At 40.2% G+C, this 17,073-nt stretch overlaps 1 protein-coding gene across 1 annotated transcript in view; it reads left to right on the plus strand.

Annotated features, from left to right (window-relative positions):
• The first annotated feature begins 6,233 nt into the window (after positions 1 to 6,233).
• LOC308078617 (DNA repair protein XRCC4-like) overlaps positions 6,234 to 17,073 on the plus strand; it is a 47,368-nt gene continuing 36,528 nt past the window's right edge. The window contains exons 1-3 of the mRNA XM_080419860.1: positions 6,234 to 6,335; positions 10,933 to 11,103; positions 11,990 to 12,249. Of these exons, the coding sequence (XP_080275986.1) occupies positions 10,947 to 11,103; positions 11,990 to 12,249 (417 nt within the window). The 5' untranslated portion in view covers positions 6,234 to 6,335; positions 10,933 to 10,946. The remainder of the gene's footprint in view (positions 6,336 to 10,932; positions 11,104 to 11,989; positions 12,250 to 17,073) is intronic.

Below are 17,073 nucleotides of genomic sequence, written 5' to 3' on the forward strand. Positions count from 1 at the left end.
ACCACCAGTGGTCCTTGAGGGGTTTCCAGGTGGTCCCCAGCTAAATGATGGAGAGTTGGTAACCAAATGGACCCTAGAGTGTAAAATGTCCATTCGATTTCATTTTACACTCTCAAGAGTTAAATTATTGTTAAACATCTGCATTACTTAATTTACAATAAGTCTACACAATTAGAGATTATAGAAGAATTGTTCTTTTGATCAACATGTCTTATCTCTCCTATGATACCACATCAATACTGCATGGAATTGTGGACAAAATCTTATCCAACAACAACAAAATATTCTATGTTTTGGATCTGAGAGGCAAAATCTCATCAAATGGTGGTCCGTGGCTCAAATGCCGAATATATAATGGACCTCAATATGAAAAGGGTTGCAAACCACCGCTGTAGAAGGAGACAGCCCAGCTACTGGTCCTGAAACATGGACCTACAGTAAAGGATTAGTCCTCAGGCAGATACAGCCAACCAACCAGGGCCACGCTTATTAACCAAAAGATCATGCTGGAAGTCATTACTGAAGGAACATGTGTGTGTGTGAGTGTGTGTGTGTGTGTGTGTGTGAGCTGTACAAATGCATGCACATATGCTGCTTATACCTGAGGCTATTAGGTGCACTTTTTAGGGACTCATAAGTGCAGCGATGCTAAAGTCAGGCGGAAGAAGGAAGCATCCCTGAGTGGAGAAGGGAGAGATGAAAGTGGCTTTTTCGTTAATGATGGGAAGACATGGAGCTGAAGACTCTGCAGGGTCCCGTTGGCCTCTGTGTCAGAAGTCTTATTGGAGATAGTAAGAGCTGTACCGACTGACGCATGGCCAGGAAGGACCCTCTGGTGACGCTGGGAGCCTCTTTGAACATGTTGGTGGTGCCTTGTTTATCGGACAGGTTCCTGTGTGTCTAGAGCAGGGGTCTTCAAGGTTTTTCAGGCCAATGACCCCTATAGCTGAGAGAGAGAGAGATGAAGCGGGGACCCCCCCCCCCCCCCGCGGACACACACACACACACACACACACACACACACACACACACACACACACACACAATACTACATATTGTATAAAATGATGTTTCAGATAAAAACTTTTCATAGACTTGTTTGACAGCACTATCATCAGGGTTGTGTAAATTCATGTTCTTTTTTTGTTTACACATAATATTTTCTATTATTATGTATTTTCAGACATTTAACACTTAAACCCTCAACTTGACCCTCGGCTCTGAACTTGGACTGCTCTTCCTTTCCCCTCTACACCAAACCTCCTCACCAAAAATAGCAGACCTACAAGCTCTCCAGATGTATGGAGAACCGGGATGTCTGGAAGTGACAATGGAGGGCTCGCCTGAGGATGACCTAGAGAGAGAGAGAATTGTATGTATGTAAGTCATATTGTATTAAGTTATATTGTAATAAAATAACATTACATTTTATTCATTAAAAAAACAGTTACATAGTACCACTTTAAACGTCAATATATGAAAAGAACATTTAACTTTAATTACACAATGAACAAGTCAAGCAGACAAGCAAATAACATACGCATACCTGTACACTGAACTGTATTTCATTTAACCACTTAAGCCATAATAAAAAACAACGTAACCTATTTCACCTAATTGCACATGCCCAAATTAGGGATGCCAGATTGAAAGTGGTTAAAATTGGGACATATTGGCTGTATAATTGCAACAAAAAAAAAACTACTGTGTACAACAGTTTCTGCCTTTTCTCTTTTGCCCTCAGTCTGTCTGTTTGACCATACAGGGAAGTGGGGGAGAGACTAATGCCATGTCCAGTCTGCCAATGTAAATATATGAGCAAGGCCTTGGAGAGAGATGCTTTGTTGACCTTCTGTATTGCCAGTCTCCCTGAGGTCCATAAGCGTCAACTAGCCCTTAAGACAGTCAATCAACACTATTCTGAAACTAGTTGTGGCACAGCTATATCAGTGACTATGCCACTCTCACAGGAGTGAAACCCATTAATAAACCCATTAACCATACATGCTGTAGATAATATACTGGACAATGTAACTGAACACGGTTAGGGTCCCCGAATAGGTACAGGCTCAGAATGACCAGAACCGGAGGCTGGTTCTGGTCATTCAACAAGTTCATTCAACAAGTTTCCATTAAAACCACAGAGGCAGTAGTCTATTTATATAATTGATGTACCAATAACTCAGATTGAAATACAACGGGAAGGGGGTTGACTATGACTGACTGAAAGCTGGGCAACTAACCTACACAACAAAATAACACAACATATATGTTGTGTTCTTAAAGGGCAAGACCACTTTGGTAGAGGTTTGGGTTGTGTAGTTACCTTGACATGATGTAACCCCAAAGGTGGACAAGAAATCACAATTAAATTACAATTAATTAAAAAAACATTGTACGGTGAAACAGCTCTCAAAGTCACTCTTTTAGCACATAAATAAACACAAACAAAGATGATTCAGACAATATAGATTATAGAGCATCACCAAACCCATAAAAAATTTAAACAGTACTGGGTTTGGTGATACTCTATATTGTCTGAATCAACTTTGTTTGTGTTCGTTATGTGCTAAAAGAGTGACTTTGAGAGCAGTTTCAGCGTACAATGTAAGTCAATACAGGACACAACCCAAACCTCTACCAAAGTGTCTCGCCCTTTAAGGCTCCCACTGATAAATGCCCACAGGATTCCAGAATGGTGTTAACAATTGAAAGGACCTGGAGCCTCTAGAAATACAGAAAATAAATTAGCCTAACAGCAGGCCTAACATTGATATTAAAAACCCTCTTAAAACCGCATCCACCCCACTACCCTTTACTGATTCCGGCAGTGTCCCAGCTCCCCCTCATAAAAGGGGAGAATTAACCTTAAAGTGGTTAATTCCTATAATTGCAGATTTTTTTTACGTTTGGGTCCCGGGGGAGAGGAGAAGATCTCTTTTGGATCCTGAGCTGAAAGGGTTACTACTAGTGAACTATTAGGGAGATGGTGTTGAATCAGAGGCAGCTGTGACACATGGTTCATTCATGTTGGTTCTGCGGGGCACACAGCTGAGCCACGGCGCTCTCACTGACTGCTCTTCCTCCAACCAGCGGGACCCCCCCCCCCCCCCCCCCCCCCCCATCATTAACCCATTCAATCCGGGAACGCATCTGTGTCACTTTGGATTTCTTAGGCTATTCAAAAATAGCAGATATACAAGCTCATAGCGCGGCACCGAGTGCCTCGCTATGAGCTTGTAGATCTGCTATTTTTGGAGAAGAAAAATGGAGAAAATGTGCGCAAATCTTTGAATATATATATTTGTAATTTTTTTACTCAAATCTTTGCTTCTGCATGGGGGTCCGTGGAACAAAATATTTTGAGATGGGGGTCCGCGGCGAAATACATATCATTTTGGGTGGTCCTTGACATCAAAAAAGTTTTATATATATATATTTTTTAACTGTTAGGATTTAGAAGACGTTCTGTAGAATCCCCAGAAGCAAAGATTTGAGTTAAAAATGTTCGCTTTAAAAGACATACTCAAAGATTTGCACACATTTTCACGATTTTTCACAAAAAACATAGCAGATCTACAAACTCCTAGCACGGCACCGAGTGCCGCGCTAGGAGCTTGTATGTCTGCTATTTTTGAAAAGCCCAAAGTATAAAATAATGGTTATGGCTATAAAAATCTAAAATGACACAGTATGCCTTCCTGGATTGGACGGGTTAACCACACACATGTTGTACACTGTACAACATGCACAGCACCGTACACGCCATGACAACATCAGGGACCAATGCGGCGGGCGGTGTCACACCTCCGGGGCGCGATGGATGGAACAAGATGGCCGCCCCAGTCCAATGCATCTGGTCTTCATCAAGGCCAACATGCCGTAAATGCCCATGGAGCATGATGGGTACTGAACCTGTCAAGTCAAAGTCGTTATTTTAACCACATGAACCCTGGCGTCCCTTTTCTGGGCATGTCATAAATTAATACAGTGTTTCCCAACCTGCGGTCCGGGGCCTACTAGTGGGGGGCGCCAAAGATCACAAGTGAGGCCCCTTGTCTGTTGTGTTTGGAGGTGGCCGAAAAATGTGTCAACATGTTGCACAAAATCAAACCTTGCATTCTTGGGTCAATTATGTTTTCAAAAATAGTATATAAATTTTAAACTTTTTTCTCAAAAATAGCAGATCTACAAACTCTCAACACGTTGCATCGCAAGGCTGATGAAGGCGTTTGGATGAAACATGTCCATTAATATGCTACGTTAAAACTTTCGTTGATGTTGGGTGGAAACCTAGTATGCCCAAAAACTGCAAGTAGATCTTGTAGATCTGCCATTTTCACTACTTTTGTGCAAACACTCTTATTTGATGAAATAGGGCATTAATAAAACAAACATAAAAAGTTGATATATGGATACGCAAGGTTTATTTCTACCTGACAGCACATGCATGTATAGCAGTAATGGGCGGATTCACTACAAGTGGAGAAGCTGCTATTGCTCATTTTCCAGTAATCTCTGTCAGCACCTACTGCCCTAAACATGTAATGTTGTTGTTCGTAGGAATGGTAGGAATAAACACAGAAGCACCCGGGAGGAAGTGGACTAAGACAGGGGAGGAGCCAAACTGAGTTCCTGTTTCTACCTTTGTTACCGAATGGGTTCCCAGATTGATTTTCCAGTATTACACAGAGAAAAGTGTCTAATGTTAATTGTTGCTTTTGATTCCTGGGAGCAGAATGACTGTGGTATATAAAGCCTCATTTTGTTGCTTTTGCCACCGGCTGTCATGACGGACTATCCCGTTTTTGCGGGACACACTTTTATGGGGGCACACTTTTCCCACAACAAGGACATTTTCTTGGACCTATACTATACTGTAGGTGCTTGGACTGACTGCACTTTTTTTGCACCATTGCGTATGTGGACTTGAGTGCAAACGCGCGCACGCACACACACACACACACACACACACACACACACACACACACACACACACACACACACACACACACACACACACACACACACACACACACACACACACACACACACACACACACACACACACACACACACACACACACAACATAATTTGCACAAAAATATGAAAGGACCGCAGTGGAAATAAGCCGCTGGCTTTCTTGCGTTTTATCGTTTTGCTAATGGTGTGACAATGTATCTATTTTACATTATGTTTATTATAAAGAAAGAGGTCAATGTTTACAACACAGTAGCCTGGAAACCAGACAAAATGAGTCTGGCCCTGCTCGGTTGTGATTGGATTTAGCTGCCCCCGAAGTTGTGGGGCACCAATCAGGGCCCAGTATGCAAATGTCAGGTGCGCTTATCACCAGAGGCATTTTTTTAAACTCTGCCCCTTGGAAAGGCAGGTTCCACACAGAGATCCAAGACAAATATCTACGCAGTGATATTAGTCTGGCCATGCCAGGCTGACAACACAGGGCTGTGTATAGTGTACAGTATGTGTATAATGATAATAATGTAAAAACAAATTAATGCACATCCTGCCTTATTTGTCTTGGAGAGGGAGTGTGTTTGCTGAACTCAAATCATGAAGCTCTTGTAATCCCTTCATTTCCCTCTCGAGTCAACATGCTTGTTGCCTTAACCTCTGACAAGAAATGAGCCACTGTTGCCATGTCTGCTTATATGGGCTATAGTCTTTCTGTTAAGTTTTTTTGTGTGTGTGTGGGGGGGAGGGGGGGGGGGTGTTTGCTTATTTGGACTTGCTTCCTAATGTTGTTTAAATTGGTGTTTCTCAATCTCTCAACCTTTTCATGTCAAGGACCTCCGCCCCGAATGATATCTGAAATATTTTGTGCCCCCATGCAATATATGTGTGTTGTTAAAATGTTTTAAAAAATGTTTTATTTATTCATTCATTTATTTATTTTTACAAATGATTGGAACTATTTTAGTCCTACAAATCAGTTAGCAGAAAATAATTTCGGCATATCTTTAGTTCATTAAAGATAATACTTTTACAAATAGGCTAATACAGATAAAAGGTAATACAATGGAATACAATACAAACTCTGAGAATTCTAAAATGAAGGTATATATCTACCAAAGCCGGATCATTGTGTGTGTGTGTGTGTGTGTGTGTGTGTGTGTGTGTGTGCGCGCGCGCGCGTGCGTGCTTGAAAAAAAAACACAACATTGTCGCATCGTGATGACGTAAGAGACAAACAGTACAACGTGCTGACGTACGTCATAGACACGCGTCCGACAAAACATAACAATCAACAATTCATTCAACATCTACCAGACCAGAGAAACTACAACAACACACGGTAACGCGTGTCGTGTAGGTAATAAACAATCACTATATATGTCTATGTGTGTTGCTGCATGCTGCTGATAGAGGAAAGTTGTTACGTTGTTGCTGCAATGTTGACTGTAGCCGCAAGCGATAGATACATTTACAAAGGACCCCACAAGCCATGGTGCTTTCTTGGGTTTAAAATCCTTGGGTTTAAAAACAGACCTTGTATTGAACTGTACTTCCAGTTCACTGTGCACGTTGCAATACCCTCCATTGACAGCCCATTCATTAAACAGAAAACAAAAGTATTTTCTAATTGTATTAAACGATGATAAACTCACCAATATTGCACCCGTACGGACACGGACATGTTCCTCTTTGTCTCCCTCTGTCAAGTCTTTGTTTCATAAAAATCCACTGTCCAACTTTCTGTCAATAAACTCTGTGCTGCGATTATTCTTCGAGTGTAGCTGCTTGCGGCTAGTTGACTGATAATAACTCCTGTCTTTACTACAGTAGCTCTGGTCCATACTGCTACAGGTTATAGCAGGGGTTCTCAAAGTGGGGTCCAGGGACCCCAAGGGGTGCTTAGTGGGGTTCCAGGGGGTCCCCAGCAAAAGTAGTTAATTATACAGCATCACAATTATTTTAACCTCTTTATCCATTTATTCGTTGGCTGTTCAGTAATTCAGCAGATCTACAAGCTCACAGCACTACACTTCGTGCCACGCTGCGAGCTTTTGCATCTGCCATTTTTGATTTATGTTTTTCATATCGAAAGTTTGGAAACACGAATCTTCTCTTCTGGGGATCCCTGGCACAAAATGGGGGTATGTTGCCAAATACACATTAATTTGGGTGTCCTTGACACGAAAAAGTTTGAGAACCACTGCTGTGTAGCACTGGCTGTCCATCATATACTGTAGTACATGTGTGTTATGGACAGGAGGAGACAGGTGGCAGCAGAAACTCAGAATGGGGTCATTTTGAGACGTGACTCCCATGTCGAAATGTCTCTCTGGGTTTCATGCAAAGCCTGTTATAAAGCCTGATTTATTAGTTGCGTGCTGGTGTCGTGCTCAGTAAATAGCAGATCTACAAGCTCACTACTCGTCACGAATGTGACGCGTTGTGAGCTTGTAGATCTGCTATTTACGGCTTGCAACACCAGCGTGTGACCAAAGTATAAATCAGGCTTTTATTAGGCTACGTCCTTGTATGGTGACAGAAACTATTCACACAAGACAACAGTGACATAATGCAGTGTGACCATTTTTGACATTATTTTCAAACAATCACTCTTCCAAAAAAAAGGGTCAAGTGGTAGCAACGTGCTGTATCAACTCGCCTAAGGTTATGTATGTTCTCCAGTCCCAACACCGAATCGATTCAAATCAAACGTAGCCCAGTAAACCTGGCAACACTTTGGGGCGTATGGTACGTTTTACTCTACGACAAAACAAAAACATTTCAGATACAAGCTGTGCACTAAACTGGTGACTCAGCCTCATGCAATGAATGCCCTTTCATCTGCTGTTCCATGCGTCTCGCTGACTGACTGCATAATTATCTTCTCACCAGGCCTTATGTTTTCTAATCAACCATGAGGTCATCGTGATGAGGAGCCTTTTTTTTGTACACCCTGTGAAGGTATCGGCCGTGAATCTGTTTCCAGATTGAGTATTTATTTATATCAGAGAACAACATTCACCCTTTTTTGTCTTGCATATTTATTCATTCATGATTGTTTTTGTTGCATTTACCCCTTTTTCTCCCCAATTTAGTCGTTAAGCCAATTAATTCCTCCCCAAACGCATTTGTGTGTTGTCACGCTGTTGTATCCTACGTGTGAACTGATGTTCATTGTGCAAAGCTCTTTGAAGGATCAGAAAAACTTGAAAGGCGCTAATATATAAATGCAGTGCATTTAACATTATAGTTTTCATTCTGGGAGTGGACAGCCCTTTACTCGGGTCCTCGTGGCTCACAGGGAGCACATGGTCAGTGCACCTCCTCCTGACTGAGCCACAAGGCACCCCAAAATACAACCTTTCTTTAACAGTGTCCCTTTTTTAGTTTTGACACAGCAGTCCCAGGATAGAGAGACATCATTGATGTTTTAGCTGGTTCAGGTTGACCGCATTATCTACGCACAATAATCATCATGCTCCAATTGGCACGTTGATGCTTTATTTACCAACAACACAGGTCACATTACAAGCATTTAACTTTGAGATTTTACTTGGACCAGGGTTAAGAGATTACCGTAGATGTAGCCGAATACAGCTCCCATATGCTCAGAAAGCAAGACAAGAAAAAGTCACTGAAATTGTCCATTGATTGCTTCCTAAAGCAGGTGTTTTAAAGGATGTTGTTAAAGATAAAGTTGCAATTCTGGTGTGCAAAAAACACAGGTCTATACAGTAAGTGCTGTGGAGCATACTACCGTAGTCGGTCATTAGTATACATGTTAGCTGATGAGCCAGATTCTCTTGCCTTGCAGGGCTTAAGCCTGTACTTAGACTTAATACAAGGTTTGTGTACAAACTGTATTACAGTGCTTGTAGCTTTGATGACATGGTTGCGTGGTGCAGGCCTAATCTTTTACAACAGTCATCATGCCCCTGTGTTATAGCCATGTCCAAATGAAACTTAAGAGTAAAATAAATGTTTGACAGTGACATGACTCAAATGTACGAGTAGGCATAAATTGTCTTGTTACTATACCAAGTTAATAGCCAGTCAAGTCTAAACATTTTAGAAGAGGTATTTCACCATCCTCTGGCAGATACAAAAAGAGAGACAGCTGTTCAGGTAAAACCACTGCTGTGCTGCTGCTGCTGCTGTGTGGTTAGAGAGGACCTGAAGGAGTGAAGCCAGGAGCTTTTTTGTTTTCATTTGCTCTTGTGGAGGCGCGCTGATTCCTAGATTACAGCCAAGCCCTGTGGGGGTTGTAATGGTTTACAGATCCAGATCCACTCTCCCCTACTGTCCTCACAGAATCCTTCCATGCTCTCTCTCTCTCTCTCCAATGTCATCACAATCCCTGCCAGCCACCAATACAGGCATAAAGCCTGACTTTTATACTTAGCTGCGTAGCGCGTGAGAAAATAGCCGATCTACAAAGCTTACAAACACATCACAGGCGGCTATATCCGGTGCGCGACACCCGGCACACAACTAAGTTTAAATCAGGTGTTAAGTTACACAGATACAGTTACAAAGCCATGTTTTGAATCATGAAAACGGAAAACAAAAGCACATGCTGGGAGGCAATTATTTTCTCCAGGATGATTTGCGGGAGTGTTTTACAGTGTTATCGTATGCCTGAAGGGCCGTCAGTCCACAAGAATGATAACTACTGTATAAAAGATAACTATTAAAAAAAGAATGATGTGAACATCTGCATTGATGAACCATTGTTGAGCCTGAGTGACGTGTTGAACGTGATGTTTTTGTAGTTCATCCATTAACTCTTTGGCACTGAAGCTAGGAGTGTGCAGCTTTAGTTTAGTTTAGTTTATTTGAAATGCAATGAGACCCACAGGGTTACAGCAGTTCGATAACAAACAACAAAGTCCCAAGACTTGTTTCCATTGTGGTTCCTCTCTCACCAGCAACAATTAAAAAGTTAAAAACACTTTACAATAGAAATAAATGACAGTAACATAAAAAAAACAAGCAATGAACTATCTATCCATAGAAAATCTGCCTTTCTGCCTTTTAGTCTTAGCTTAATGTTTTTCTCTTTGCAACATTTTTAGCCTTTTAACTATTTCTCTCCTGATATAGTTGTTTATTTTGATTTGTTTTGTAAAGCGACTTTGGGTACTATGAAAAGCGCTATATAAGTGTGATGTATTATTTATTATTATAGTGGAACCTTTCCTAATAGCCAAGCTTATGTCTGCTGCTTTGACTTCCTTTCAGGTCTGCACTGTCAATTTGACACCATTCCAGAAATAGTACCTATCTATCTAGCTACCTGTATGTTGCAGATAAAACGTCTGTGGCCAAAAACATTGATCGGAAGAAGGAAGACACATTTTCTTGAGTTATCTGCAAAAAATAGTTTTAGTTTCAACATGGCATCTTCCGCAAACTAGTTCATAGAAAATGAAACAGAACTTTTTTTTGTTGTGTTTTGTTGTGTCTCTATGTCAGGGGTAGGCAACCGGGTGCCAACATTGGCACAGGGGAGGGTGATCACTGGCACACTGGCATAAGTGTGTGAGAGGACTTTTCTTTCAAAATAAATTCTAGTCAATTAAATTAAGTCCCCTAACATCTGTATGCAAATTACATCCTGCACATAATTCTACATGAATTCAAACTCTGAACTCTGACTGGGGATGGAGTCTGGGAGATACTGTAGGTGGGTTATTGCTACAGGTTATTGAGTCTAATGATCATTACAATGTCCTGATGTGAAAGAAAATGTTTCAAAAGAAGAAGAAAACTAAATTAATTGCTATATCGAAAATGAAAATGTTTCTGATCTGATTGATCATAATTAAACTTAAGGTTGTCATGGCACACTGACTATCAAGACAATAAAAACATGGCACTTCATGTCAAAAAGGTTGCCGACCCCTGCTCTATGTGTGATATAATATGATTGAATAAATATTATTGATTTACAGATGCACATACAGCGATGCTTGCGACAGTCAGAGAAATCCACATCAACGTGGAAGGCGATTCTCAGCAGACCTACTTCCTGCGTGTGGATTGGAAGGCAGAGATATGCCTTCCTTCCAGATGTTCCTTCCGGATGCTACTGACCGATGGACAGAATGCTTGGAGAGGAAAAGGTAAAGCCGGCTACAATTTTGACAGCAACATTTTGATTTTGTTTTTAGTCATTAGTCTTTTGAATAAAATTCCATTTAGTTGTTGTCACATTTCACAGTCATCTGAAATGTTTTAGTTTTAGTCTAGCTTTAGTTTGACTAAATATCATAATATTTTAGTCGACAAGCAATCTACAGCTTAGTCGATTAAAGTTTATGTTGGCGGGCCTTGATGGCGTCGTAAGGCCTGATTTACTGTATACTTGGCCGTGTGCCAAAAATAGCCGAACTACAAGCTCAGAACGTGTCTGTGACGCGTTGTGAGCTTGTAGATCGGCTATTTTCGGCAGCACAAAATGACTTGTCTTAGTTCTGCTGGATCTCTTCTCCACTAGTCCCTCTCTTAACATTCTTAGTCTAGTTTTTATTTCCTTGATGAAATTGTCAGTATATTTAGTTCTAGTTTTAGTCATCATAGTTTAGTTTTTATTTCGTTTTTGTTTAGTTTTCGTCATTGAAAAAAGGTAGTCGACGAAAACATTTTGTCACAGTTTTAGTCGACTAAATGAACACTGAACACTTTAAATGATTGAAAATCTTTGAAAGCTTTGGCGTATAATGACGTGCTTGCCCACAATAGGGACGCCAGGTTGGAAGTTGTTTACGAGAGAGAGCGTGTAACTGACCTCAGCACCTGTTTACAATTTTGGGATTAATTAGGTATGCAGTATATGCACGGATACTGTACATCATTGGTTCTCAAAGTGGGGTCCGGGGACCCCCAGGGGTCCTTGAGGGGATACCATCCCCCCACCCTCCAAGGACCCACTTAGCGTGAGTGACATCAAGACTTTGGTACTTCTATATAATAGTTTTTTTCTTCTACCGTTCTGTTGTGTTGTTACAGTGAGTGAGGCCGTGGTGAGGGCTGAAGCGGAGGAGTTGGAGATGGAGAAGGACAGATACATCCAGGACCTGCAGCAGGCTCTGGGTAAAGAGACCTCCTCCTCCTCCTCCTCCTCCTCCTCCTCCTCCTCCTCCTCCTCCTCCTCCTCCTCCTCCAACACCACACAGTATAGCTTCACCCTGACCCCTCCTCCTCGACCCAGCAGCGACTGCTCCAGCAGTGTGACGCTGGCCTATGAGAAGGTGCAGAAAGGCATCTCGGTATGATGGCTCACACACGCACGCACACACACACGCACGCACGCAGTCACGCACGCACACACACACACACACACACACGCATATGCACATACTGTACAGTGCAAAACACACCACTCACACACCACTCACTTATAGACACATATACTACAGTAACGATTCTATAAATGCCTTCTTCTAAATCAGTAGTTCTCACACTTTCAAGACATGTTAAAAAATAGCAGATGTACAAGCTCGCAGCGTGACACAAAGTGACGCACTGTGAGCTTGTATATATGCTATTTTTGAATAGCCAACGCAAAAGTTTAAAATAATGGGTTTGTAGGCATATGAGGTTTGCCTGTCAGTCCTGTCAGTGAATTAGTAGATTGACAATTTCATAAATACAATGACGGCTGCAAACTTCCATACATTCCAATCCAACATTTACAGTAGTCATGTTTTAGTTTTGTTTAAGTAAATGTTCCAGTAACGTTTGTGATCACAACCTCTCAAACGGGTCAGTGAGTGTGGACCTCTCAGATTGATGTTCTCTCCCCCGCATCACAAGAGCGATGCATCTGTCCTACATTGACCTTTGCAACACTTTTACTTGCAACATCTGTGCAGTATTGCAGTGACCAATTTCTGAGGTTGCAATCGCGGAATTAACCCATTCAATCCGGGAACGCATCTGTGTCACTTTAGATGTCTTTGGTTATTCAAAAATAGCAGATCTACAAGCTCATAGCACGGCACAGAGTGAGCTTGTAGATCTGCTATTTTTTAAGAAAAAAAAAACTGAAAATGTGTGCAAATCTTTTAATATATATATATATATATACACATTTGACAAATACATATAATTTTGTGGGTCCTTGACATGAAAAAAGTTTGAGAACCACTGATGATATTCTGTAGCAACATAAGAAAAGAAAAAAAAGAAAGATTTTTTTTTATTTAGAAGAAATTTGTAGAATCCCCAGAAGCAAATATTTGAGTAAAAAGAATTTGCTTTAAAAATATTCAAAGAAAATACAAGCTCGTAGCACTGCACTTGGTGCCGTGCTATGAGCTTGTAGATCTGCTATTTTTGAATAGCCCAAAGTATAAAATAATGGTTATAGAAAAAAAATGTGTGTTCCCTGATTGAATGGGTTAACGGAACATGGACTCATTCACACACACGGGGTGTGTGAGCGAATATTCTGTGATTCATGTTCAGATCATGGGTGTGTGTGAATATTCTCTATGAGTGAACATTTCAACATACTGCACTGTTCCCCTTTTACTTTCTACAAGCTCTAATTTGTAATGATAGTGAATGAATAATGAATGCCACTATATGTTTGTGGAAAAATTCTTGCACTTTAAGACAGGGCTCTTTAACGTTTTTCAGGCCAAGGACCCCTTAGCTGAGAGAGAGATGAAGCAGGGAGGACCCCCCCCCCCCCCCCCACTACATATTGTATAAAATTGTGTTGCAGATTAAACTTGTTCATATATTTCATAGATAGCTTCATAGACGTGTTTGACAGCATTCAGTGTTGAATTCTTGTTAATGTGTATTTTCAGACATTTAACCACTTAAACCCTCAATACTGTCCCGTGGCTCTGTACTTGGTCTGCTCTTTTTTCCTCCTGCACCAAATGTCTTTGCCGAAAATAATAATCTAAAAAAAATAATCTACAGGCTCACAAAGCGTCGCAGCAAGCTGTAGATCTGCCATTTTTGGCAAATGTTCTATCCAAATAGGGAAGCTAGGGTTCAAGTGGTCAACCCTAAACCTAACCCTAAGGTAAGTGAATGCGGTCCTACTAAGGTGGGACTCGGGGTGGTTGGACGTACCTGCCATGCACAGCCCCCAGTGAACATGTCTCACAAAGTTCACCGGTAATTTTATGTTATAGTTTGTAAACATGCCTAAAAACATAAACCTTAAAGAAAGGTAAAATGGTTAACCCTAATTGGGAATCCTTTAAAAAAAACTTTAGGAAAGGTAGAACAGCTAAAAAGAACTTAGGGCAAAGATTTAGAATTTAGATTAAAGACTTAGTTAAACAGAATGTGAAATTATAAGGGCTTGAAAATTAAAAAATAACAAGATCCCAAAAAGACTTTCTTTCAAAAACAAGATGGCGAGAGCAACAATTCCTTGCTCTGCCTTTTTCCGAAAGGACGCCCTTTCTAAAAAGGCTTAGCACTGAAGTCCACCCCAAACCATTTCCTAAGGTAAGTGAACATAGAACATGGGGAACGTAGGGATGACCCCAAACTGGTAGGCCTACCCTTAACGGTTGAGTACCGGCCCAGATTCAAACACAGTATGTATTAACAACAATATTGTTCATTAATAGTCCAGATGTACTGTATGTAGCCTAATTGGAAGAAACGTTTGAACATTTAAGCTTCTGCCCAACAAGGAGACTTCAATGTGGCACGTTAGGTTGTGCAAACTATATATATTTTTTTATGTCAAATTGCTGATGGCTGACTCGACTGGCTCTAATCAAATGAATGGTTTTCATTACTACTTTGTGCTAGGCCTACATAAAGACATCACCATTTCCACAGACTCTTCAGTGACAGTCAAAAGATGCATCAGCACTAAGTAGCTGCGCGGCGTGAAGCCACTATTTCTATCTTGCCACATGGATAATTGCAATCAGACACACATTTTCAGCTGAGTACAATTTGGCCTTAACCCATTCAATCCGGGAACGCATCTGTGTCATTTTAGATTTGAGCTATAACCATTATTTTGATACTTCTTTTGCAAATCTTTGAATATATGTTTTTTTAAAGCAAACATTTTCTAACTCAAATCTTTGCTTCTGGGGATTCTACAAATGTCTTTGAAATCCTAACGGTTTTCTTTTTTCTTTCTTTTTTTTTTTTTGAGGGCAAATTGCACTCAGCTGCAAAACTTTATGGGTCGTGGTTTTTTTGCGCCGTCATATCATTAGTGCAATATCGTTTTGGGTATCGATCCTTCAAACGGTGCTGATATCGCGGCGCTAATGATGTGAAATTCATGCTGCAGTCAGCGGCCACAATCCATGCATTCTCTGTGAGTTCACCTCTGAGTGATTTAGTCATGCTAGGGTTCATGTCATTAACCCTGTAAGACCCGGATATATTTGTACTTGCAAAAAAAAAAAAAAAAACTTTCAGATGGTCTTGTAGGAGTATTTTGAAGAGGAAAATATAATGTTTTTAAAAAAAAAATGTTTTGGTAAGTTTTTATGCAAATGTTGACATTTAGCAACGTTGGGTCCATCAGGTAGCAAAATTTCCTATAGGCCATTTTTATGGATAACATGGCAAATGTGTAATTACTTCACTAAAACAACTTAATGATTCATTTATATGGTTTATTATTTGGCCACAGATCAATTATGAATAATATTTGGCCTCAGAACAGTATACATTATGAATAATAACACCAATAAGCCATATTTTTAAATCAATTTCATCTGACTCTTCATCAGTCTCATTGATGTCTATGTCAACATCACTCTCTCCGTTCATCACGATATCCAGAACACCCCTTGCTGTGAAGCGAGGCCCTTTCTGTTGTTGTGGCATTCTGAAATAAAATAAAGACATACAATTAGTACATTTAGTACTGCTAAGTTCTTACACATCACTGCTCACAACATTTCACAAGTCATACAATACTGTCTGGCCAACCTATTGTTTGATGATGATTGCCCCTAAGTGGTCATCATCTTTACATTGCCCCTAAGTACCCACCACGCCTCGAATGAATAATGAACAACCCCCACAACCCCCCAAAAATTACCACATTGGTCCCACTGTCCTTGTAGTATTGAAAGAAAATTAAACATACTGAGAAATAACAAGGGAATATATTGGTTAAACTATGGTTGAATATGTATTGTTTAGGGGGAAAGATAAACTTTGGGTGGACATTTTCTGAGGCTTACAGCTCAAAATATATATATATATATATATATATATATATATATATATATATATATATATATATATATATATATATATATATAGTAATGCAAAGTGGGGGAAATACACATATAACTGTTTAAATCTATTGTGAAAACTATATATAAGGCTGAACAGTAGCAGGTGAACATTAGGCCTACCCTTGTATTTTTTGCAACCAAGAGGGCCCAACGTTGACCAAAAGCAACAAGTTTGAATCATGATCTAATTTAAATTTGGGACATATATTTCACAATAATAGCATATGTACATGTTCTAGACATTGTAATGTTCACCAAAACAAATATTACAGGCATATTACTTACGTTTTTGTGAGGAATATCTTCCAGAGAAAAAAGAGATCTGTTCCAACAGAGATGTTTCAAGTTGTGATGATTCCCCGCTCTGTGGGGGGTATTTATATGCAAATATCCTGGCCAATGGCATTGTAAGACTAAACAATAGGACCCAATGAGGATTTAGAGGTGAAAAAATAACAGAAAAACAAATTATTTAAACTCCTTTCTTTATAAAATATAATTGTTGCTCTAAAGCATCGCTGGGTCTTAGAGGTTTTTCAGCCTGGTGTCAAAAATGTATTAACATAACTGATCTATATAATTAAAAAAAACGATCTAGCAACTTGTCGCTTGTAGATCGACCATTTTCATCACCACCATACCAATATATGACCAATTATTCAAATAATTACTAAACCATTCAATCCGGGAACGCATCTACAAATGCCTGCTAAAGCCTAACAGGTTTCTGAAAAACGTATGTTTCTATATCAGTAGAGGTGCTCAAATCTTTTCATGTCAAGGACCCCCAAAATGATATGTATTTGGCCGCTGACCTCCATCTCAAAATATTTAATTCCA

The sequence above is a fragment of the Gymnoscopelus braueri genome, assembly GCF_963280865.1.
Source record: "Gymnoscopelus braueri genome assembly, chromosome: 22".
NCBI classification, from domain to species: domain Eukaryota; kingdom Metazoa; phylum Chordata; class Actinopteri; order Myctophiformes; family Myctophidae; genus Gymnoscopelus; species Gymnoscopelus braueri.